Here is a 26,429-nt window from a genome sequence, read left to right as displayed (position 1 = left end):
TGAAAAGCCCGTGTCCGCCGACTGATCCTTCCCCTGTTTACGCGGGGCCGTCGGGACCTGGAAAAAGTGCGGTTGTCCTTGGTCATCCGTCCTGAGACACCTTGTTTTGCATCTCCGTGAGGGGAGGCGGGAGGGAAGGAGGAGGTCGAGGAATCGGCCATCCCTCCCCCGATCACATTCGCGGTCTAGCTTTCAATCTCCGCCAGCCACATCGCCGCGACGGATCGGTTTGGCCAACCGCCGGGTAATTTATGCTGGAGGAAGGATTTTATATAAAAAAAAACAATCGAAAAGGCGTCGGGCCTGTAACAAGGCCATTCTTTCAACTCTTAACATCTCCGCGACACCCTTTTCCTGTGTTCCGTTGAGTCGAGGGTGCAAAAAAGGGTGCTCCTATAGTTTAAGTCGCGGAGGAAGTTGAATTACTGCACAAAATTTAAATAAGCGATTAGTGAATTGTGTTCAAGTAAAAGACAAGATAGCAAAAAAATAATCCTCGTTGTCAAGAGACTGAACTTGTCAAGTGCATCGAAACTGAGCTTTGTGAATTTTTGACCTGTCCATCCCTAAAAAGTGCTCGTATTACCGGAAGATTGAGTATTCCTGCATATTGACTTCACTTCTAGTGTCTTGGAAGTAGAAAATTCTCATTGGAAGTTCATTTCGAAGAGTATCATCGAACATTTGTACCCGTCTACATAAACAATGATAAAGTGTCGTGCCTAAATTCCGAACTTATAAGTGAGATAAGACGCTGTACTCACGGACGTTGTTAGGCCATCAATAATCGTGTTTGAGAGAATCTACCGGGAATTTTTCGGGAAAAAAACACATACTCCGAGTTGTCGTGAGGGCGACCCGTGATCGCCTGGACTAGCAGTGGGCCATAGGGGACCGCGGCCAACATGTCGTCCCCAGCGCACTGTTACCTGCTGCTGTTCCTGGTCTTGTCTTCGGGCCAGGGCCCCTGGGGTGCCGCAGCGTCGCCGGAAGATTCGTCCTCACCGCCGCCGACTCTGCCCCCGGCCCCGCCTCCCTTCGCCCTCCCCGGGGGCGTGCAAACGTCCGCCCTGCTATCTTTCTTCGCGCCCGTATCCTCCAAAGTGCACAACGAGCCCTGCCGGAACGACAGTCGGAGGTACCTCCAGGAGTTGCAGAACCTCACGTTGTGGGCGGCTCAGAGTGAGTGTCGGAGATTTCAACGCCCGTAATGCACGACTAAAATTTTCCACCTTGAGATGATTTGAATGATCGAGTATTGTAACTTTCCTCTTTCTTGCGATTTGATCGTTGGATTATTCTTCCTCTTAGGAGAATCCTCCAATATCGCTGGCACATTAATGGCTTTGCCTGGTTTCGCTATTTAGTGGGCCCTTTTCGCTTCTGTAGCGTTGAGGTATTTTTCCCCGTCCCATCCCTACCTTCCCTATCCTACCCCAGAGGTGTCGTCGGGCTCCTATCGCGGCGGCACCTCTTTCCTTTTTCCCTCCTCTCCGCCCCCTTCCCGGGTGATCGGGCGTAGAAGTCTCTGACTTGGTTCCCGGCCCCGGTGTGTGGTAACCCCGAAGGGCTCCCCTTGAGCCCTCATTCTCTTTGTAACTTTCCTCTCTAATAAATTACAAATATTTTGCGATTATAAGGTAGTGAGTACTTATTTTAATTACAAATGAAGGTAATTGATGAAATTTTATCGGGCTTGGCTTTGGATAGGGCGGTTTAACGCCAAAGTTTCGATGAGAAACTCCCTCATCGTCAATAAGACTAAGACTGACTCTACGGACTCGCTGACTGACAGTGTGAAACAAGAAATTGCAATGATGAAGGAGAAATCATGAATGCACTTCTGAGCGTATAATTTCTCTCCCTCCCGCAAATATATATTACCACTGCAAAACGGGATGATGGCAATTAGGAGACGTTAGTCTTAGCCCTGATAACGATAAGGGAGTTTCTCATCGAAACGTTGACCTTATAAAGCCTTACCCGGTGCCAAATCCGAGGAGATTTTATCAATATTATTCACCGAGAAAGCTTGAAATCTTTTATGATGTAGGTAAAGTTCCACTTCCGTCATCGCTATGAGAAATTTTTCCAGGAAATCAAATGTTTCTCGTGAGAGTATTGAAAACTCCTTACTATCACCCACACGCGCCAAATATTTTTCCATCGAAGTATCTCATCCATTGCTAGCGATGATTTGTGTCTAGCGCCATGATCGATTTGATAAATGAAATTGCTTTAGATAACAACGATATACCATTCGATCATACCGTAAAGTTAATACGCAGTGAATAGGCCCTACATCATGCTATTATTTCGTTTTCTATCTCGTGACTGAATGTAATCTTCATGTTCTTCTAGGTGAATTTTGAATTTAATTTTTGCATTACATTTTATTCCATTTAACACTCATCACAATTTTATGGATTCATTTCCAAGCCTTTTTTTTTATCAGTTTTTAATAATTTTTAGGTCATAGCAATTAATGCAACTTGATGATATTCAGGTCACTCTAAGAACACAGACGTCTCCTTTCTTGTACTATTTTTATTACATGTATCGTTATATGTTTATTTATTTTTCTATTGTAACTTCTCTCATCGTCATGCGCGCAATATTTAAGCAATCAAATTTATCTCGTGAGGGCGTTGAGTACTTCCTTACAAAAGCTACGCATTATTTTTCAGTTTAATTCGAGTTGCTCACCCGCGAATTGTTATTCATTATGGAAGAATATGTTGATTACCTACTCTGCAAGTGTACTCGTCTTCATGTTTGTTGCCGACCAGTTTCGAAGCATGGATGACGCCATCAAATTTATCCTTTGACTTTGTCGCCTTTGAAACGACACCAGTCCATAGAGAAATCAAGTATCATTATGAGTGGTAATATACTCTTTAAATAGGAATCATGAGTGTGCTATTGGTCATGAATACATCGGGAGGCATCAGTTCTCCGTCTATATTTTTCTCTTTAAGTCGCCAGTATACTGCCCGGTGCGTCGCGGAATCCCTAGCACTCATCCTATTCCTCTTCAAGCAGTTCTTTTTTGTACGGTATTACAGACTTAGCCTTCAACTATTTAAACTAAGACTTAAAAAACTGCTGTTGTCAAGGGATTTATTCACTTGGTCCTTATTTTATAAACATTTCAATCTGTTTCCAGGGTGATTCTTGTAGTCTACCATTTCTGTGTCATGAACAGAGTTGGAGATTACCTGTTGGGTTAGATTTCCTTGAGGAAATGGGGTAATCTAGGATAGTATTGAATGGTTGTCAATCTATTCATTTATGAGCATTTGGAATTCTACTTGCTAACACGCTACTTCCTTTATCAGTATTAAATGCACATATATTTATGGTATTAAATGTATGAATGTGAAATTTAAAGGTATGTTATATTTTTGGAAAAATTAAATATGGTAGATATTCTACCTTCTCAGTATCAATAATTTTAGTGTGATTACGCTTGAAAATGGAGGACGTGAGATTAATGTAGAGGAAAAGGAAGTGCTACACATGGTTGGGGATGAGGGAAGACTATTAGAGGAGAAAAGGAGAAGACAACTGGTTTGGGTAGAGCGTTTTTTAAGAAGTAAAGGGATGCTGAATGTCGTGATTAAAGAGAGTTTGTTGGGTAAGAAGGGAAGTTGGAGGTAGAGAATAGGATTTACTGATAGAAAGGAGGGAATGCGTAATGCCTTAAAGGAAACGATCTTTAATTAGGTATTCTAAGACAATTGTGTCCCGTTAAGCATTGGAAAATTAATTAAATCATTAATCTCCTCAGTCCCGGGACATATCTTCCGTGATTTTTGGCCTGAATATAATGTTTTCTGGTTAACTAGGTGTCAACAAACAACATTTGCGACTTCTGTGTGAAGCTGTAAGGACTCACTGAACTAGTTGCAATAGCGACATTTTACTCACCCTAGCGATGAAAAATTCAAACGTCGATGTATTGTATACAATACGCCAAGACCGAGGAGGTTAAACAGTCTTTCACGGTTTATTTGCTTTGAATAACTGCAGACTTTGTGGAAGACTTTGAAATTCAATCATTGTATCTAAATATATTTTACAAAAATCCATGGGAAGACGAATATGAATTTTACAAAGGGGATCTGTTTATAGGCCAGGTAGAGTTGGGCGAAATAAATCACTTTATAATGTTCCAAAAAACTTTATTATTCCGACCTAGGTTTCAACTACTATATAGTCATTATCAAGCTACTATACAATCATTATCAAGGTATTCTGATGATGACTGCGTAGCAGTTTGAATCCAAGGTCGGAATAATAAACTTTTGTGGAATATTACAGAGAGATCTGTTTCGCATTTTAGGTATGTGTTTCCACCAATTGTAGCCTAAACACTTGATATATACAGGTAGACAAGTGTCACACACTTTTATTGAAAGTGCCTCTCACTTTTAGAGGATTTTGTAACTTATTATCTACGGACTCATAATTTACGTGATGAAATTTCAAAATGATTTTCATACCCAGTAGTCAGAAAAAGCGGAACACAGTGTCGTCTTATGACGAACTCAAGAAAAAAATTTCGTTGGAAGGGGGACAAGATGCGGGCAGTGAGAAAAATTTCCGTATCGTCTTACAAGTTAACTCACCTTAAATTATAATAATGAAAGACTTTAAACCATCCGCAACTTCAAGTAATACTTATGATTTACTCATTCAAGTCTCGAGGTCGGAAATAACAAGCCAATCGCACTGAATTAAATTATAATTCTTGAGAAAATTCATTTTTAAGTATTTTTTAGTTTGAAAATATGTTTTTTCAATATTTCGATACTTTTCGAAATAATAAACGTTTAAAAAATTAATTGGTGGAGGGGGTAATGGAATTGGTCTTTGCGATCAGTGGCGCCGCGAGGGGGGTTTTGGGAGATAAACCCCCCCAGAACTTAGAGAAATTTTAAAATTTAATCCATTTTACTTAATTGCATAAATATTAATTATAGAATCGTGTAAGAATTAATAAAATATCCCTCCGAAAGTTGTAAAACTCACCATATTGAACCATTTTTAATAAAAATTTCCAGGGGGAAGGCACCCGCACCTCACGTATTCCATACCCCTCAGTGTTAGCTGCTCCTAAAACCTCCCCTAGACTTAATTCCTAGCTGGGCGGCTGTTTGCGATAAGCTTATTGCCATTCAAGAAATAGAAAATACAAGAACCAGGGACAGATTTAGGATAATATAATTGCTGGTACAAAGGACATTATGCTCGCCACAAACTGAAACCATGCCATGGGTCTTCTTTGTTGTTTTCCAAAAATAATATTTGTTCCAAGTTTCTTAAGCAAAAAAGCTGATGAATATGACGTAGAATTTTATGAAATGTGGGAGTAGCATTTTATTTTAAATGTTAATGTATTATTCTTTGCGTACAATTATTCCGAATTGTCGTATTCTTTTGTCTCTGTACGAAACTATATAAATTTTCTGAAGTATCTTTTGCTATAGCAATTCCAAAATCTCTTTGTTGGCCTTGATTGTGCACCTTGATTGCGCTGTGCAATGGAAGGTAATCCATTAACTTATACGTGTTAGCATTTTTGCATTTAATTACTTAAATAACGTATGATCTCCTCAGGTTACTGTTGCACATATGCCACATGAATATGCGTTTCCAAATCAGGGTTATTTATTTAATTATTAAAATTAACATCAGTTAAGATAGCATCGACGTAAATATTTGCCTATATTCACTGCCTATGTGTGAATATTAATAAAGATTCTTTAATCCAAAATTCATATATTTATCGCTTGATAATTTTTTTTTGAAGATTCGTAAGTCATGCTGCAGATTTTTCTCCATGTTTCTCATTGGACGAAATGTCTCCCGCAACGCTATTTTTACTTCCTTTAAAACCATTTGCACTTTAAAGCTATATAGATACAAAGTATATGTTTATTTAATTAGAAAAACTGAATACCTGGGAAAATTTTGTTCCAATTACTTTTGTTATGCAACGTTCTCTTAGTGCTAATTTTCACCTCAACAATATTTGGATGATTTTTATTTTCAAATGTATACCTCTCTTACTCGAGAAAATCATTATTTTAGTGCGCTATCGCTACTTCACGTATGTTGGGCTCTTCGTTGAAATTTTTTTCTTATGAGTTTATCGTTTCATCAGCTCGAAATGATATCCAAAGCGCTTGCCGTGACCCAGAGGCTAAAACCGATTAGAAAGGCCCTCCAGTCTGTTTACAAGTCGTCCGGTCTGCTTGGCTTACTGTTCTTGCTCATGAAATTTTTCTCATTCATTTTTGTCCCTCGGGAAAGGCTACCTCAATCTTTTGGCAGGCTCCCTTGCCGATAACGCACATTATGTTGTTTTCATAATGGGACAGATTCGCTTGCTTGCATTGCACAAGCTTTCATTTGCCTACAGACGCCCTAATGAGTGCGGGAATCATTAAATGGGAAATACCGCACGAAATGGAACGACTTTCCAAGTTCAAACGGGTATGCACTTCATCGGACTATTTAATGGCATACTCCCAACTCTTGAGTAATCACGTTCCATTGACGCCAATGGAAGGGCTTGTAAAAGCGGTTTTTTCTGTGATAACCCTTTTACTGGAGAGCAATTCCTCCTTAGCTAGAAATGCGAAATATAATAAATCTATTTAAATTCTGCGATATGAATGTATACAGCTGATCTGAACTAAATGGATGAACGCAGTGGTGACCAATTAAATAAATGAACAAAATTTAATAATTTTTCCCTGTTTAAGTACAGATAATGAATAGTTAAAGTTAATAGACTTATTTTTAAATGGAAAAAACAATAATATAATGTTTTAGCAATCGAATTATAAGCAAAGTTACTGTAATGAGAGGATTATTACGGAGCTATTATATGTTACGAGTATTTATTCATTTTTCGAACTCCACTTCTAGATTTCTTCTAGGTTAACGCTAAATTTATGCCTATTTACCGCAAGATAAAGCTTAAATTCATCAGAATAATCATTAGATATTGTTATTCATAACTGACACGTATGTGCATTTTTTTAATATATTAATAATTAGGTATTGATAAAAAAAATTGTGGTAGACCTTCGGCCTTTGAATAACGTGAATCATTGGCATGGACTAAAATTTAGTGCTGTGCGAGTCTCGTCTCGGCGGTCGAGACGGGATTTTCATTTCTCGGCATTGTCGGGACGAGACTCTCGGCGCGGCGAGAGTTCGCCTGGGTCGAGAGTCTTGACGAGAGTCGAGGAATCTCGCCCCTTCGAGATTTCTCGACACCGGTCGAGACTCCCGGGTAAGGCGAGAATTTCCAATGAATACCGCAATCAGTCGGTGATAGAATTTACTAAGGTATCCCTTACGACTTTTATGGATTTATTCACATTATAAAAATATTTTACTTGATGATTTACCCTCTGCATCCAATTTTTTTAAAGAGTGTGCACGATGCTAGTAGAGTTCCCAACGAGGGATTTGGAAAAAAATATTTCCTTTTCCTGTCCTAAATATTTAATATTGAATTTGAATCTTGGAGTGCAGGTCTTTAAATTGGAATGTAAATTTTGCCGACATTTCCGTTTATTTACAAACCATTATCAGTGCTTAAATGAAATTGAGCATATAATTTTGATACATAGGCATATTAAAGGGTTACATAAATGTTTCTTATTATAGGAATATAATAAAAAAGAAACATTCACTTGTAAATTAACAAAAAAGAAGAGATCATAGTCTAATTTTATAGAATTTTATATATCTTTTTGCAATGGTTATTTATGGTAGCTAAGGTTCATGGTTACCTGTCAATTTTCGTTAATTAAATTATAAAATATGCTTAAGTTGTAAATGTCGATCTTATATTAGAACTATTTTTAGTTTTGGAAATATATAAGATGCCTTAAATTAATATTTTTGTTAAATTATTTTTAATATCCAAATAGAAATAGTTTTATTTTTTGTCGAGGAGCCGGGAGTCTCGACGGGTGTCGAGAAATCTCGAAGGGGCGAGACTTTTCGACTATCGTCAAGACTCTCGCCGCGCCGGTTTTTGGGGGATAAACCCCAAAACCCGGCGCGGCGAGAGCTCAGAGAAATTGTTAAGTTTAATCCAACTTTTTAAGGTTTACTTAATTAAATTTATATTACTTATAGAATAATGTAAGGATTATAAAAATTTCCCTAAGAAGGCCGTAAAACTCACCATTTTGAACCACTTATCTTAAAATTTTCTGGGGGAGGGCCCCACAATTCCAGCCTCCCCTGGCGGGTATTCCATACCCCCTAACTCCCCAATATTAGTTGCGCCTAAAACCCCCCCTAGCGTTAATTCCTAGGTGCGCCTCTGGTCGAGAGTCTCGCACAGCCCTAATAAAATTTCAACCTATCCAGAATTATAGCCGTGTTGTCAAGTTCCTGGGATGAAATCAGCTGTTCAACAGCGTGATTGTTGAGCCAAGTGGCAGTAAATATTTATTACGGAAGAGGAAACGCCTTCTTGGCGTGAATTTCCTGACATAAGTTGATCCGTGAGGCATAAATTATATCCTTGCGTCCGATGCCAACGATTGAGCAATTTACAGTGGAATAATGAAACGAGTATTTAATGACCGCTGCGATGAAGTGTGCGAGACTGAAAAAAATTTAAATGAAAATGTAAATCATACGCAAACGGCTTGAAGAACCAGAATCCAATGGAGTGGTTTGCTATTATTTTTTTATTACCTAAATCGAAAGATTGTTGCTCCTGGAGTACGTATTTCACGCTTTTAGATTTTAAAATGACGATATCTATTTTTCGCAACTAAACGAAAAATGAAAATTTTCAAGCGCGCGAAAACGCGATGGCTAAGTAGGAATGATGAGAAAAGCCCGTGTGACGTATTTCTGGTTCCAGCTATCGCCTTGTGAGGTGACCTTGGGGCGAGGCTTTGAGCGCTGATACGACGCAGGCTGCCAGCAGGTAGCTGAGTACCCTGCTAGCAGGTAGCGCTTGGCTTAAATAAGGATTATTAATACCCTATCAAACGAAGGAAACTTTCCGAACTTAGGTATTTATAATGTGTGATTATTAAGGCATGTTTCCCTGAGCTCTGTGTCTCATACTTGCATTGGTAATCTCAGACGATGTAAAACTCCTATCTACTCGTATAGAAACTAGGTCCCTGTGACGTCACGTGGAGTGGCATCGCATGGGTTCCAATCTGGCCTTTTTTAAATGCGGTTAAAATTGACCATTGCCATTCGTCTAAACCGGTATTTCTAAAACCAAATAATTTTGTATATTATGAATACACTTATGGTGGGTAAGGAATCGCGATCAATGCATTTCATTTTCTCTGATGAAGTAAACTACCCTATTGACTATGCCCACTGCGTGTTTAGGAAAAATAGCTAAAATACCTTTATTTTAGGTAGTTATTTCATTATTGTTATAACTATTTACCTATGAAGTGAAATACTATGGTAGTATCGTATTAAACTATTCTAAAATTATGTTCCCCCTTTTTGGATGAAATTGAAAATCGCAAACACTTACTTGACTAAGCCTCTGCGTTGGAAAAATCTTTAAATTTATTTTGAAGGGCGTTAAGTTTGTTAATATTTCAACTGCTGCGCTACTGGTCACACACAATTTCATGGCATCTGTCATATTCTTATTGTTGGTAAAAAGAACTATTTCGTCTAATAGGAATGTCACTGGTGTTGGTACGACTGCATTATGTAGTGAGGTGGTTGGATTGCCAGACAGACTGCAGAGCGTCTGTTTTTTTGGCAAGACCCGCAATGTATGCATTTTTGCTTATTTTAGATTGACCATTTATTGCCTTGATTTAATTTGAATTTTTTTAATTTTAGAAATTTCTCTCATGTAATCCCAGCCAATAGATTAGTTCTAGCTTCATTAGCTTACGAACTAGAAAATATTCCTTTTTTAAAAGTGGCTGGAGGTGGTAGGAGCATGTCTGTGAAATGAAGCTAGCTTTAGAATCGTGAGGAGTTATATAAATGGTAGAGCCGCCTTTTTCAAATAGTAATAACTTTTTTATCCATAGTGCATTTGATAATTAGGAAAGAACTCGTTGCTGTCTGCATGGCAATACATATTTTTGACTCGTCGAATTTATTTAGTGTATTCCACACTATAAAAACTTTACTCTCGACCCAGATTTACATTTCAAGTTTAATTGCAAGTAAAAACCTTTACAAATGGATAGCTGTGGATTAGGAACCTAGGCCTTTATAAAGTATTTATAAAAGCTTTATAGTGTGGTATATCCCAATATAGTGTGGTATATCCTAATATACCACACTATATATATCCTGATATACCACACTATAAAGGTTTTATAGTGTGGGATATCAGTGAATTCTTGCGTCATATTTGTGACAGAATATACGTTTTCAACCATTAATTTTATTTTAAATACAAACTTTGTAACGAAGACCGTGTGTGTTACTACCAATTAATCCTTGTCATTTGGTGCTGAGGTAGCTTATATGGTTATGTGATGTCATCAAAACCGGTTAGTTTGATCAAGTAATGTTCTGAAGATTGCAAAATCTTATTTCTTTATTCAATTGCCATTATTATACTTGGTAATCTGAAATTAGCCTATGATCTCTTCAATAATCAGTAAACTTGCTTTGATTCGATAAGAAATGCATCTCTTTCTTAATGCGTAGTCGTTTCAATCTCATATCGGTGGTAAATTACCATGCGGTATCTATTATACATCTCTAATTTGCTTCACACTAACCATTCAAATGTATTCTCGCTGTTCAACATGTCCTTAATAATCCTGCTTTCCGTCAAGAAGTGAAAGGGATGAACTTCTATTTTTTTCCTCATAGGTCCTTAAGCGTTGGTTATCATGCACTTAAGAGGAACTGAATGTGTAGCGAATTCCTATTACTGTAAAAATGCTATTAGATAGCTTACAGAGCATCTAGCGGGACAGGAAAAACTTGTCGAACGTTAAACGTACAATGAATTACATCTATTTCTGTTTTTATCTGGCAACACTAGCTTTCTCTCTAAGCGCGTCCAGAAATGAATGAATTTTCCACGTAATTCACTCTTGCTGAGAAAAAACTGAGCAGGTTTACTCTAAGTGCCGCAAACTTGAAATTCGTGTTTAGCATTAGTTCCCTGAACTTTAACGAGAACTATAGTGCCTTGGCAGAATACTGCGAAGGTTGTCAAGTTCATTTCACTTTAAGAACGTCTGAAGACATGATTATTATCGGTAAATATGGTTACGTGACAAGATAGTAGTAATAGTTCCCTCGGAGTATCTATTATTCCTAGATTGGCACATTAAGTCAATTTGTAGCTATTATGGCCGAATACTATATAATTTGTAAGGGTTGTCATGTTAGGATTGTCATAATTAAGGCAGCACATGAATTATGAACGGTTAGCTCTTGCTGTGCTGGTGGCAACCAAGATGGTCACCGAGAGAGACTACCACTACCACTAATGCGTAAACAATTTTCTACTGACAAGTTTTTCACTAATGTTAATTGCAGCAAGCATAGGCATGAGAAATATTTTTTTATCATCATAACGGCATTTAGGTATTTAAAGCAGTGTCATTTCCAACGCGGAGATATGGAGACTACACTTGCTACCATCCTCAAGAACATGCGGAAAAATGAACTGCGGGCATTAACAGTGGGTTTTTTTTCGAAGAAATTACATTTGTAGGTGATCCTCTTGTTATTATGCTGGAGGGCTGCGGAAGATTGTGGGAAGCGGCGAGCACAAGACAAATTTGGTGTAATTGTTGATTTTAAATAATCTACTTTTATTCCATCCTATTTTTTAATTGAATTAATATTTCGCAATGGCTCTTTTAGTATGTAGGTACTTGAAGTTAACTTTGGAGTAATGTGAATTACAAGTGTTCGAGAGATATGGTAATTTATATTCGTTTTGTCTTCTGATTTATTACATCTGCACGCATATTGCTGCTCGCCGCGGGCCTTAAGGACATGTGCTCTCGAAAGAAGTGGTTTTTATATAGCAGTATGAGACACGGTGGAGGCAATAGGTACGGATGGAGCGGGGAGGGGATGTTGAAAACAATGTTAGAGGGAAGAATGTTAGGTAAACGAAGGAGAGGAAGGAAAGGAATAGGATTTTAGATAGATTGAAAGGGAGTAGGCTTTCTTGTGAATTGAAAAGGGAAATGGTTGATGGGGAGGGAGGATCCCAGAATTCTTCTCAAGTACTACATGCAAATTTACCTTAATCGTTAGAAAACTTTAATGATAACTGCTCTAATTAATGAACTAAATATCCACTTGGAAAAATCGTTTTAAATTTTCTCAATTGAGTGCATTAGTTATAAATGCCTTGGCAGAACTTTCTTAAACACCTCTGATTTAATAGGACATGTTAATATTGCAAATGCAGTGATTTAAAATGAAAAGTCTTGAAAAAGTATAAATGGGTCGGTTCCACTTTCGTTGTCGATTCCAGTTATCTATTTTCAGTTCCGCCTCTTAATCCAGTATTTCACTTTAATTTTCAAAAACATTTTATGGCTATCGTTGACGTTCTATGAGTAGCGTCTAAAATGACACACTAAGCTATCGATTGATTGAATCATTGGATCGATGGCGCCACTCTATGGAAAGTATATGTAATCAAAACCTAATGAGGTTTTCGCAAATGATTTCGGTTTTGATTCCTTTTGACTCCGGTTCACATTCCGGTTATACTATAGTAAGACTAGGGAGTTTTGTTGACGTGTAAGTCTTCAATCCAATATTTACTGGGACCATCTGGTGTCATCCATCCTCTTAACATTGCCATACCAAAGTACCTCCTTACTTCATCTTTTTTTGAATTTATTTTTGTCCAATAGGGTGGTTTCCTATTAATTTTTTATTGCCTAAAACGAAAGATTATTACTCCTGGAGTACGTATTTCGCACTTTTAGATTTTTAAATGACGATATCTATTTTTCGCGATTAAATGAAAGGTGAAAATTTTCAAGCGCGCGAAAACGCGACGCGTAAGTATGAATGCATCGTATCAACGCTCAAAACCTCACCCCAAGGTCACCTCACACGGCGGCAGCGGGAACCAGAATGAATTCACGCGGGGTTTTCCAGCATCCATACTTAGCCGTCGCGTTTTCGTGCGCTTGAAAATTTTCACTTAATCGCGAAAAATAGTTATCGTCATTTAAAAATCTAAGAGCGTGAAATACGTACTTCAGGAGTAATAATCTTTCAATTTAGGCAATAAAAAATAATAGGAAACCACCCTATTACTCACTCGCTCTGCCATTTCACCTTCACCAGTACCATTCGATCTTCATCCCCTGTCAGGTATGGTACTTGGAGGAAGCGACCGACAACTGAGGTCATTTGTGCCATGAGGGAAAGGTATGAAAGGAAAGGTGGAGAGAAACCCACTATCGGCATCAGCTTATTCTTATATTATATAGGCGCCAAGGGGACCACGGCTTAACGTCCCATTCGACGGACGGAGTGTTGCGCGTAAAATCCCCTTCGCAAAATATTCAAGCAGGGATCGGGCAGTCTCTGAAAATTATCTGTGTCCGCTGGCCTTTGAACTAGGGATGGCGATAGAAACTAAACGACAGTAAAAACCATTAAAATTTCAATAGTTTCGTTCCCGGGAGCGAAATGTAGAAATGAAACGAAATGGTTTTAAACCCTGGTAGCTAAACTCAGGGTCGAAACGAAATCGGAGTCAAAACTACTTCGGGTCGGAACTAAAATAAAACTCTGGAACGAAACGAAACACAGATTACACAGGCCAACAATGAAAAAACTTTTTTAACTGAAAATCCCTTATTCTTATGTTTTACAAGTTGCTGAATCCAAATATGATGGTTTTAAAGTTGTATCACCCACCATTTATTCACATTTTACAGTTAAATTTATGAATTCAAGCGATATTTTTAGAATTTAACAGCTTTTTTATAGTTATAATAAATATGAAAAAGTAGGTCTAATGGACGAAGATAATGGGGGGAGTACTTCACCGTGAAGTTCAGCAAGCGACTCATCGCAGAAAAAGCTACACAAGAAGGTTCAAGGAAAAAAGGGAAAGAAAATGTAGACCAATTCCAGTCGACAAGTGAACCCTGAATTATCACGCTGTAGTAAATACAATCAACTTTATGATGTGACACAGTGTTTCATTGATTTCCCTATATATCACATAGGAGTATTAGACTAAATATTAAAATACATATTGCTTGGAAACAATGGGTGATACAAAAAAACTAAGGCCAGTTTCGGATTCGTCGCATAAAAATATATAGAGATCAGGCAATAAAATAAAAAAGTTTCCAAACAAATTTTTTTTGATGGCCTGTGTTATGTTCGCACCGGAGGGACCACGTGCTTCACCTTCGACCAGTTTGGTTTCGACCCACACACCGAGTACGAAGTATGGTTGAATGAAGTAGAAGTTCGGCCTACCGCCATTAGATGCATTGGGCACTCACATTTTTACCACTAACAGGAGAACGGCGATCGCAAACCTGCAATTCGATTTTTAAGCTCACTGTTTTAACCCCTCTACACGTATGTCACACGTAGTGGGTCGAAACTATTCCCTCTTATCCTTCTCCACTCAATTTCTGGGATCGAAACTTAACAATGAATAGCGGAGTTTCGATTAATTTAATTTCGTTCCCGGGAGTAAAATTTCGTCCCGGGTCGAAACTAAACTCGTTGCTAATTTTAATTTCGTGCGTAAACGAAACTAAACCTAGGCCTCGTATTTTCGTTTCTCTCCGGATCGAAACAAAACCTTTTCGTTTCGTTTCACTTGCCACCCCTGCTTTGAACCCGAGTCCAAGGGGTCGCTCTAACCACCACACCAACCCGATCTCCTTCATCTTATCTCACTATTATTACAGTATTCTACCGATTAAGGTAGGTTTCCATGGAGTACGCAAGAAGTGATCTGGGAGCCTCCCTTTCCTTCCGGCGCTACCTTCTTCAATTCACTGTAAGGCCTAATCCCTTTCAATCTATCTAAAAATCCTATTCTTTTCCTTCATCTCCCTCGTTTCCCTAACATTCTACCCTCTAACACCATTTTCAGCATCCCCTCCCCGCTAAGTACTAACTCCATCCATACCTTCTGTCTCCTCCGTATCTCATCTAAAAGCTTCCTCTCCTCACCCACCATGTCCAACACTTCGTCGTTCCTTTTCCTCTCCGTCCATTTCACCCTCTCCGTTCTTCTCCATACCCACATCTCGAATGCCTCCAATCTTCTCTCGTCGTCTTTCCTCAATTTCCACGATCTCACTATATCTTTCTTTTTTAATTTGTCAATTCCAGTGTTCGACGCGTCGACCAAGTTCCCAGAGGGCATCCTGGCGGCCGACACCTATCAGCTGGGCCACTATGACGAGTGCATCAAGGTGGACGTTACGCTGGGAGCGAACGGAGCGGAGGAGGCCGGTCGTCGAATGCGCGGACAGTACTGCCTGGCCACCATCAACTTCGCCCCAATGCCCAGCACGTACCCACAGTACTACCGGGAGAGGCCGAACCAAGCCACCGAAGACGAGGATCCATTCAGTCTGATACACGACCCGTACAAGTCAGCGTGGGAGAAGATACGGGTACGTCATGTCTGCCGCGAATATCTTGAGATACTTTAATTTTTGGAAATTGAGATACTTTAATTTTTGGAAATTATTAAAGTACTCTGCCGATAAATTTAGAGCACTGCATGAAACAATTGACTCTGTTCGCAGTCACGCGTACTGCTGCAAGATGTATAAAGACCAAGGATGGATAAAAGATACAGGGTCCGGCGTGACACGGTGGAAATCTTTGATATTCAGCTTACTTAGTAAAACCACTTGTCTGTTTCCGCACACTTATTTAAACCGACCATGGTTTCGGCAATTGGTGCCTTGATAATTGCACCAGTTTCCGAAACCATGGTCGGTTTAAATAAAAGTGTGTGGAAACAGACAAGTGGTTTTACTTAGCTGAATACCAAGGATGAAGGTCGCCATGAAAAAATATTTTGCTCAGCCGGGATTCGAACCCGGTTTTCCCGATTGCCGGTCTGCCGTCTTAGCCTGGTAAACCACCAAAATTACTTTCCAGAGGATGGGACCGGCCATCGGGAAATCCGGATTCGAATCCCGGCTAAGCCAAATATTTTTTAAAAGCGAACTTCATTCTCGGTGTTTATACAAAAAGTGAGAGGTGATTAAATCCTAAAAAAAAACAGCTAAAATGTTTCTCAAAAATCGAAAAACTGTCGCATAGGAAGAGAAAGGTATGCAGTGATTAAAAAAGCAAGGCTCGTGAAGTCCGGATGAAATAATTTTCAAGTTTCGATTTCACTTTCTCACTTCAAAACCGGAATCTTCATACCGTTGCAAGAGGCAAAGCGACTGCGATAAAATATTTCCCTACCTTAGGGAGGATTTCGTTAGCAAAGAAGTCGTTCATGAACAGGAAAGCGCGGATTGAAGAATCGTTTTGCAAGAATTTCAATGCAAGGCTAGTGATGATTTAGATCTGAAGAGAAGCGCTTTCTGCGCGGAAGGAAAGGAGGAGACAGAAGGTATGGATGGAGAGAGTACTGAGCGGGGAAGGAATGTTGAAAAGTGCTCCTTTTAAGAGGGTTGTTTCAAAAATAAGGTTCCCACATTTTTTTCAGACACAAGGAAATTTTTATTCGAAAAAACGATTATACCATTGGAAACGTTCATCTTTCAGCTACTTTTCTACAGACTTACCATTTTTTCTATGTATACTTTGTCGAGTAATCCACTTTTGCATTTCCGCCTCAAAGAAGTGCGCCGCCAACCCGTTGAGAAACCTAAAAACTTCCTCTTGCAACTCCTCGTCCTACCCTAGCTTTTCATTCAAAATTCTGGCAATTGAAGCTTCAGTAACCTAAGGAATTTGAACAGCCAGTTGCCGAATAGTGATTCGCCGATCTTCAAGCAGGATTTTCTCAAATTTCGCCACAACTTCGCCGGAGATCGACGGCCTCCCGCTTCGTTGTTCGTCGTGGACGTCCGTGCGGCCGTCGGCAAACTCCCTGCAACATTTACGGACATGCTCAATGCTCACGCACGTTTCCCCATACTCTTAAATTAATTGTCGATGAATCTCCACTGGTGTTAAATTTCTTGCGCGCAAAAATCGGATAACCGCACGAATTTCGCAACTGGCGGTGACGGAGATGACGGACGCCATCGCGTTTGGCTGTCAGGCCGGTAATGAGCGTCGCAGAGGCACGCTGATTGTTGGAATCGGTGGTGGAGGATCCGGGCCAGATTTTGCCAAGCACCACGTGCGGCAAAGTTACAGAGTTGGGAACCTTACTTTTGAAACAACCCTTCTTGTATTATTAAAAGTTTTCTAACTATCAACGTAGGTTTCCATGGAGCATTGTTGTAGCATTTCGACAGTAGACGCTCCCTTCAAGTACTTCCTTATTAAATTATCAATAAGTTCTACTCCCTTTCATTCTATCTAAAACAAACTTATCCTCTTCCTTCCTCTCCATAGTTTACCCAACATTCTCCCCTCTAACACCATTTTCAACATCCACTCCCAGCTCATGGTAAACGAGGGAGGTGAAGGAAGAGAATAGGATTTTTAGATGGAATGACAGGGATTAGTCCTAATTGTGAATTGAAGTTCGAAGTTCATTAAGTGAAGGGATACTGCCACAATACTTCGTAAATATTCTCTCTCCCTCGTTCACCCAACATTCTTCCCTCTAACAACATTTTCAAATCACCTCCCCGCTGAGTACTCGCTCCATCCAAACCATCTGTCTCCTCCGTGTCTCACCTAGAAGCTTCCTCTCTTCACCCACCATGTCCAGCACTTCGTCGTTCTTGCTCCTATGCGTCCACCCCACCTTCTCCATGTTTCTCCATACTCACATCTCCATCCATTACACTCATCCAGTCTTCTCTCGTCCTACTTTCTCAAATGTCCACGTTTCCGCACCATAAAGCGCTGCACTCCAGCTTTTGGAAATGATAATGTAAAAACTAAAAAAATCGGGTTTTTGCAAAAGATTACGATAACGATTATGGTTCAAGGCGTAGGAACCGGCTGAACCGTGAACCGATCTCACTCATCCCTACTTCCTAACCAGTAAAATTCATGATTTTCTTTAAAATGTTTTAGTTCACACGAAAAACGTAACTGTAAAACGTGGGAAATATTCAAACTCATTTGTTCTTCGCTGCTAACTCGAAATGGTAAAAGCAGTGGGCTGGCTGAACTGAAAGCGGGAATGGAGTGGATTGTCATAGTATCAAAATATCTTTTATTTTCCCGGTGGATACAGCTCATAAATGTATCACTGGATTTCCCCCAAGGCTGAGGCGTCTAATGGGTCTGTTAGCTACTTTTTGACGGCAGATTTTTATTTGATGTGAAAAATAAAGTGACGTTTAGTTTTTTCGTTTTTGATTCATCGCTTTTTACCAATTTGCGACGAAAAATCGACGGGTTCAACCCTACTACATGTTTGACACACCAAATTAATTGTAACTATGTAACGAAGCTAGAGGAAAACGGATACAGTAGTAAGGACATTAGGAAGAGAATTGCATTAGCAAAGGAGGCGTTCATGAACAGGAAGGAGCTTCTGAGAGGATCGTTTGTGTAAGAGTTTAAAGAAAAGGTTGGTGAAGAGTTTGATTTGGATTGTAGCTCTCTACGGTGCCGAAAAGTGGACACTGAGGAAAGAAGACGAGAGAAGATAAGAGGCATTAGAGATGTGGGTGTGGAGAAGAATAGAGAGGGGGAAATGGACGGAGAAGAAAAGGAACGACGAAGTGCTGGACATGGTGGGTGAGGAGAGGCAGCATTTAGATGAGATACGGAGGATACAGAATGTATGGATGGAGGGAATACTTAGCGGGGAGGGGATGTTGGAAATGGTGTTAGAGGGTAGAATGTTAGGGAAACGAGGGAGATGAAGGAAAAGAATAGGATTTTTAGATAGATTGAAAGGGATTAGGCCTTACAGTGAATTAAAGAAGGCAGTGCTGGAAGGAAAGGGAGGCTCCCAGATCACATCTTGAACACTCCATGGAAACCTACCTTAATCGGTAGAATACTATAATAAATGTAACATAGCAACCAATAAAAAAAAACAAATAAAACGACATTCAGTAGCCCTGAGGATGATCTCCGAGTAGGAGCTCGAAACGTCGGCAGAAATGGAGTTTTTAGCCCGGTAGGAATTCCAAGAAAAGTTTACCCTCATAATGCGCCGGGAAAGCATCAAGTATAATTCCTACTACAGGTAATTTAATGACATCATGAGATAATGCCATACGGCTCACCTCTTCACGGGCATTCCTCAGCCTTGTACACGATATCGACTCGTTTGTTTTTGTCTTTTGTGAGCGATTTTTTTTCCTCAATGAAAAAGAGAATGAACAACATATCTAACGGCATCGCTAACTCATGAAACGTGGGCGGTAGCTGTCGCCTTTTTCATTTTAATCTCAAGGTTTTTCAAAGAGTATGTTGAAGTGATAATATTTTTCCAATTATCTTTCTTATGAATAGCAATTTCTTAAATTAAAATTTTAAATTTTCTATCCCTATCATGAAATTACCAAATTATTTTAATGTGATTACGGGTCAAAGTGAGCGATTCTTTTGTCCGAAAGGGAAAAATGTTCCATCTATCTTTTATTAAAATTGTAATTTTAAGTTGTAAAATTCGTTGCCTTACTCATTTTTATACACTCTAAATTATTACCTTTGTATCCTTCAACGTTTCTCAATAATTTAATAATTACGAGCCAAGATTCTATTATAGTAGTTACTACATATTTCATAAGAAATAATCGTGATCACGAACCTTGCTTCAGTTAGGTCTTAGATTCTCACCATCTCATAGGTGTATTTAAACTGACATTGATTATTGCACCATGTGTATTTCTTATTTCATCTGTATCCTAATTTTGCAAAAATAAACATACACCTTGAAATCGAAGTTTCTGGCTATCGCGAGTTGTTGTTATTGCATTCTAGTTCTACTCTATGCGAAACTATTTGTTAAGAAATAATATTTACCCTGATTAACGTTTTTTATTTGGAAACCTCTCTCAGAATTTTAATTCAAGCATTTTCAGAAGCTCAGTGTTGATTTCGTTTCCGATTTGACAGAATTTAGTAAAAACATTTCCTTTGGAGTCGGGGATTCTAAATATCACGAGTTGTTATTTAAAAAAAAGTATGCCACTTTTATGCCAAGGTTACTTAGTATTATTGAACATTTCTTTTCACTTCTTTTCAGCATGCGAATTACCCTTTCTAATCCTGAGCTACTTCTGGGAGAAATTAATTTTCAAGACTTTTCATTTTAAAAGAGTGAAAATTTTATGCTTAATGATTATTATGGTGGCAGCCACATACTTCGCATACCCCCACATACTTTACGGCAATAACGAATTCGTAGTTTAAATCTTTCATACATGAAAGTGTATACATATGTTAGATGGTACTTAGAAGCAACATTGAGTTATAATTAGGGATGGACGGATCCTGGATTTTTTTCGGATCCGGACTCGGATCGGATCCTTGATTTTCAGAGCCGGATCTTTCGGATCGGATATTTTCGGATGCAAATGCATTTTCAAATTCCTGACGCCGAGATTCCCCCGATGATTGTTCATTCTCTCGGGAAGAGTCACACTATGTGCCAGTCGTATTTTGCCTTTTTTATTTTCCACGGCTGAAATTCTCCTACGTAACCTCTGCGAGAGCTTTCAAGCAAAACGGTTCATGAGTGGGACAAGAATCGCATGCGACGGCGCATTCGAAGAGAGAATCGGAACTCTTTCCCCCCGAATTCCCCCCGTTGCATTCGCTGAAGCTTTTCAAAATTTCGGATTCAGATCCGATGTCTTCCGCGACTTTGGATCCGATGAATCCGATGAAGGGCAATATCCGCGGATATTTGGATCGGAGGTATCCGATCCGACCATCCCTAGTTATAATGGGTTAAGGAGAGCAACCGCTCACACCTTTAATTTACGTACATGGGGTGATGAGTAATGACAAGTAATGTACTTTCTCTCTCTCTTTTCCATTTGAGAGGAATGATCTGAAAATTTCCGCCATTCTTAGTGCGTCTCAGAAAACATCGGACAAGGCGATTGCACGCGACCTCTTTGCCCAAGTCTGTACGCAGCGGTCTCATTGAATGCGGCTCGGCGCGTATCGGTTGCTCAGTACGTTCGAATAGTCAAGTGGTATTAACTCTCAGCACATTGAAATGATTCACTAATTCCTGATTTGCTATGTGGTATTCCATTATAAGTTTTCCTGGATATCAGAGCCGACACGGGTTTCAATGAATTATCATCATCTTCAGGCGCTAATTATGATTTGTTTATCTTATTGTTTCCTAGATACTTGATGAATTTTAAAACGGACGCCAGAATAGGGGAAAAGGATTGGTAGAGATATTCATTTATAAGAGTACTGTTCTGACTTTCAATAATTTTTAAAATTTCTAACTGCTCCCTATGAAATTTTAAAATTTTGCAATGACCGCCGTGAACTGGTCTCTAGGGAGCAGTTAGAAATTTCAAAAATTATTGAAAGTCAGGACAGTACTCTTATAAATGAATATATCCACCCATCCTTTTCCCCTATTCTGGCGTCCGTTTTAAAATTCATCAAGTAACTAGGTCAGTGGCGGAGAGTGTTTTTGGGGGTTAAAACCCCCCCCCAGAGCTCAGAGAAATTTTTAAGTTTAATCCATTTTACATATGGATCAGTACTACTTATAGAATAGTGTTATGATTAATAAAATATCCATCAGAAGGCCGTAAAACTCGCCATTTTGAACCATTATTCTTAGAATTTTTCTGAAGGAGGGTCCCCGCAACTCCTGCTTACCCTTGTGGGTATGCAATACCCCCTAATAAGTGATATAATAAAATAAGTGATATAAGTAATTGTCTGATATCCGGGAAAACTCATTGAAATAATATTCAGTAAGCTCCTGACGCTTCTGCATTAAGCATATATTTGATTTAAATAACCGACCTGGGAAACGTGGTGGTCCAGTGGATAAAAATATTTGACTGCTGACCATTGAGTCTCCACTCCGAATCCTTGCCAAAGCCCTGAGGCATTCCACGCAAAAAACTGCTGTTACATAGTATTCACAGACTTCCAATTAATTTAGCAACTATACTGTGCTCAAATCAGACATTCATCTGAAGAATTACGCTTCACTAATCAGTTACGAGTGCTGGTGAGCATAGAATAAAATAACATGCTACCGCTATTTAATATGTATGTTTCCCACAATTTAGTGAATAAACTGTAAAAATTACATTTAGGATAAATGAATGATTTTCTCACATAATAAGTTTGTAAACGAAGAAGCAATCTAATACTATAATGTGAGTGGTTTTTTTAGATACGAACGTATCCTTTTGTTTCCTTATGAAATATTGACTTATGCACATAGCTTTGAAAAATCACTAGTTACATAACTAATCCTTGCGTGCTACATAGTGGCACACCCTTTTTTATTCTGATATCGATTTTAGTTCGCTTTGGCTCATAGCACAGTTTTAGATTAAGATATCCTTGCCTTCTTGGAGTCAGGAGAAGTAATGAAAGCTTAATTGTTTTCGCGCTAACGATTAGGAAAAAATAAGCAAAAATCAACTCCAAAGAAAATTAATGGGCAGTAATTAAATGTAAAAGTTGAATCGGCAGAGGCATATGAGCGACTGAAATAATCTGCACTCCCTAGTCACCACCAACCATATAGGTTCATATAGGAGCCTCTATGCCACCAACAATTGAAAAACAAAACACTAATGCAAAGTTCGCTGAATCCATTGGGAAATTCCACTGAAAATGGATGATTATGCGATAAAAAATATCCTTCGTGCTGAAAATTACAATGTAAGCAGTTCTTCTCCAACGTGTGTAAAATTCCAATTTGAAATTTGTCTTTGAATCTTGCGCTCCAAACGACCCATCGCCATGTTGGCTGATCGTGACGTCAGAGTCCAGTAAACAATACGTTTACGCGATGCAAGTAGTGAGTAGACTATTTTTCCCAGTTTAGAAAAACCTATGTATATCTCTGTAGAATTTATTTTTTTATATGTCAATTTCATCAACAGTCATGTGAAATATTGACACTGAATAATGGACAGGTTTAAAGAATGTATGCATACTGGAAGATGCAGCACAGTCTTGGCAAATAGCACTTATTACTTTTTCATCGTCCTTATCTACGGCGATTTCCAAAGTATTAGAAAATTACTAAATAAATCTACCTTCAAAATTTTCCCAGAATGCGTCTTTTCGAAGTCGGAGTCAACCATTGCGCAATACACTCACCGTAAAACTATTAAACTATTCACAACTGTTTCCATACACCCTTTAAGTTATGAATCATTATCATCTTAGATGTTTGTTATCGTCGTTACTGTTTTGTTATTGCCATGGAACGAGTCTGCTTATTCGTATTCTGACGTCACAGGGCGTTCTTGGAGCGCGAAAGAATTTAGTAATTTTTGCGAACTTTGAAGCTCTCTAGCAACAAGAGTATTGAGAATTATGAAGTCATATTTTGCATACGTTAATAAATTTAACTTGCTTATCTAGATATGTAAAAAAATTACCTTTTTAATTTTATGAGAGCACCCCAATAGATCGATTTATATGGGGGAGGATTTCTCGGTCTTGGGACATAGTGTTGAGAAGTTGTTTTCACCCCTCGCGTTCTTTTATGGTGACTGAGATGTAAAGCGCGATGAATTCTTTGTACATATTCCGATTATTTTGCCAGGCTTCTCCTCTCTGTCATCCTAAATACTGGCTCTCTGATCTCAGGGCGAAACAACGAAGCCTTTTAGCCGAGAAATAATGTTTTTCTAACCCCTGACCCCGCACTACCAGACGCGGGAAAGTACCTGCCGTTCTATCATTCCTCAAGCAGTCTTCTCAAGCGTGAAGGGACTTGCTTCAAACATGGGCAACCTAATTACGTAGTTGCGACTCGCTGTTTTCACCAGATCTAACATTGACACTCATTGCATCTTGATGAAGTCTTAATGTGGTAGTTTCACGGCTGCGCGATGCAAAAAACTACTTTTAACGAAAAAAAGTGTTGCCATAGTAGGCGACATCCTTCGACGTTATGAAGCAAAACGTGGGTACACTGAATGTAGCTATCTCAATCCTTATAATTTTCATTTAGTACTTTTTCCATGTATTTGAGCTGACCGTGACGCCATTTTCATGTAACTACCCTGATTTGACTTAAATTACAGCATTCATATGCTAATAGCTCCAAAAGTAATTCGGTGACTCGCTTTCATTGCCTGAACCAAAGTTTTTTTGCGATTATAAAATTCTACATTGTCATTATTTGCCCTATTTAGGGCATACTCAGTGTAAAAATATTATATTAAAATATAAAATAGAGGTGTCAGAGTATAAAAGAGAAACTGATGATTATATTGAAAGGATTATTCGACAAGGTTATTTTAGAGATTTTTTTTTAGATTTCACTGCAGTGCCAAAGAACAAATTCATTAAATTGATGATAGAACCATAACACATATTTAAATTTTATGTGCTGTGAAATTCTCACTTTTCATAATATTTTTTTACGAAATTTCAATTTTAGTTTTTCAACTTTTAACGAGTTTTACAAGAGCCAGAATAACGTCAAAATCTATTATTTCTGGGCAAGCAATTTCCTAAAATTTTCCGGGGGAGGACCCCCGATATCCCCGGGAAGGAGGGCCCCATCATGAGCCCCTGCCGAGGGGCCCCTACCACCCCAGACCGCCCCTGGGCCGGCCGGAAGAGGGATGTTCATTCACAGGGGTATGAGACCATGCGCTAGTGTAGGAGCATTGGGATCATCCTGGCTCGCTGCTCATCGGAAGAAATCCGCGAACCGACTCTTTCGAGCGCCTCGGTGCGGCGTAAACGTGCATAAGCACTTTTCCTCTCTCGAAGGCTCCGCATTTCTGCCTGTTAAGGTGTCGGGGCATGTGTCACAGTTGAGCGATTTCACTCGGTGCTTAAATCCCATTTGTGCAACATGCGTTGCTGAATTGGGACATCCTAGAATTGTTTATTTATTTATGCATTCACTAAATAAACAAAAAACCTGTATTTACAGGGATGCCGACTTACAAAAAATATTGGGGGGGGGGGGGGGGGGGGCAAACCGGGATCTTGCCCCGGAGAATTTTATAAGTAGTGAGTTTTAAGTTTTTTAAGCATTTTAGAAGAGTCATACGATCAACATTAGAACCCTGATAACTCAAATCTCTATATCTGCGCACTCCGGGGAAAATCGGCAAGCCTGACACATTTTTTCCGCACACCCATAACGAATTTTTTGAGGGGGCTCGGGTCCCCTCAGGCCCCATGGAGTCGGCGCCACAGTGTATTTATAACAATTCTGCAACGATAATTCAAGGTTTGAAATAAAAATCCGCGAAAATGGTGTTAAATGCTATCTATAAAAGTAAAAATTTTGAGATAGTTAATGGTCAATGATGAATTATCGACACATGAGCAGATAAGGATTATAAAACTGACGCGATTGACGCGACACTTCGTTTCTTGCAGCTATTGTTCTCACCTTGGAAATAAATTCCACATTTTTTGCCCATAGTGAAATAGTTAGGTTGGAAGGGGATAAAATCTGGTAAGGCGTCAGAAAAAGTAAAATGCTAAGAGGAGTTCGTGGTTTAAAGGCATTAAGAAAAGGATAATGCTGGGCCATAATGAATGGAAGAAAACGAATCCGGAAAGTGGACTCGTATAGTAAATCAATTGGGTAAATATACGCTGAGTTTGCTCAGGACTGTTTCCATTGGGAATGAATCATCAGGGAAAAAGTTTAAGAAAAAGCGAACGGGCGTTTCGCCAAGTCTCCCTTATCACCTGAACCGTACAATCATACACACTTTTGCAACGTTACCGAATGTTTTGAGTTGCCGAATACGGTCAATATTTCATGCTCCCAATCAGTTCTATTCCTGAGGATTGCGCAAGGTCGGTGAATTGGCGTCCTCCCTACATTCGAAAGAACTTTCTAGAAAATCCATGTAATATGCATTAACAAAAGACATAGTTGATGTCAATTATACATTGTGCTTATAATAAAAATAAAATAGGATATTCTATGTTGTCCTCACTCCAGACCAAGGGATTTAAAAGGAAATGGTGAAAAGACGATTGATTATTAAAATAGTCGAATTAGTTATAAGCCCCTAATGATAATCCCCGCATTTCCAGTCAGCCATTAGTATATTAGTGAAGCCTTGATTGCGCATCAAGTTTTGCTGGTAAGATAAGCCCTTAAGTCAAGTGGGATAGACATTTATAAGTTAAGT

At 39.0% G+C, this 26,429-nt stretch overlaps 1 protein-coding gene across 1 annotated transcript in view; it reads left to right on the top strand.

Moving 5' to 3' along the window:
- The first annotated feature begins 211 nt into the window (after positions 1-211).
- LOC124161922 (nose resistant to fluoxetine protein 6-like) overlaps positions 212-26,429 on the top strand; it is a 45,911-nt gene continuing 19,693 nt past the window's right edge. The window contains exons 1-2 of the mRNA XM_046538184.1: positions 212-1,182; positions 15,355-15,641. Of these exons, the coding sequence (XP_046394140.1) occupies positions 906-1,182; positions 15,355-15,641 (564 nt within the window). The 5' untranslated portion in view covers positions 212-905. The remainder of the gene's footprint in view (positions 1,183-15,354; positions 15,642-26,429) is intronic.

Source organism: Ischnura elegans, chromosome 7 (genome assembly GCF_921293095.1).
Source record: "Ischnura elegans chromosome 7, ioIscEleg1.1, whole genome shotgun sequence".
In the NCBI taxonomy this organism is placed as follows: Eukaryota; Metazoa; Arthropoda; class Insecta; order Odonata; family Coenagrionidae; genus Ischnura; species Ischnura elegans.
This window is presented reverse-complemented; position numbering and strand designations above follow the sequence as displayed.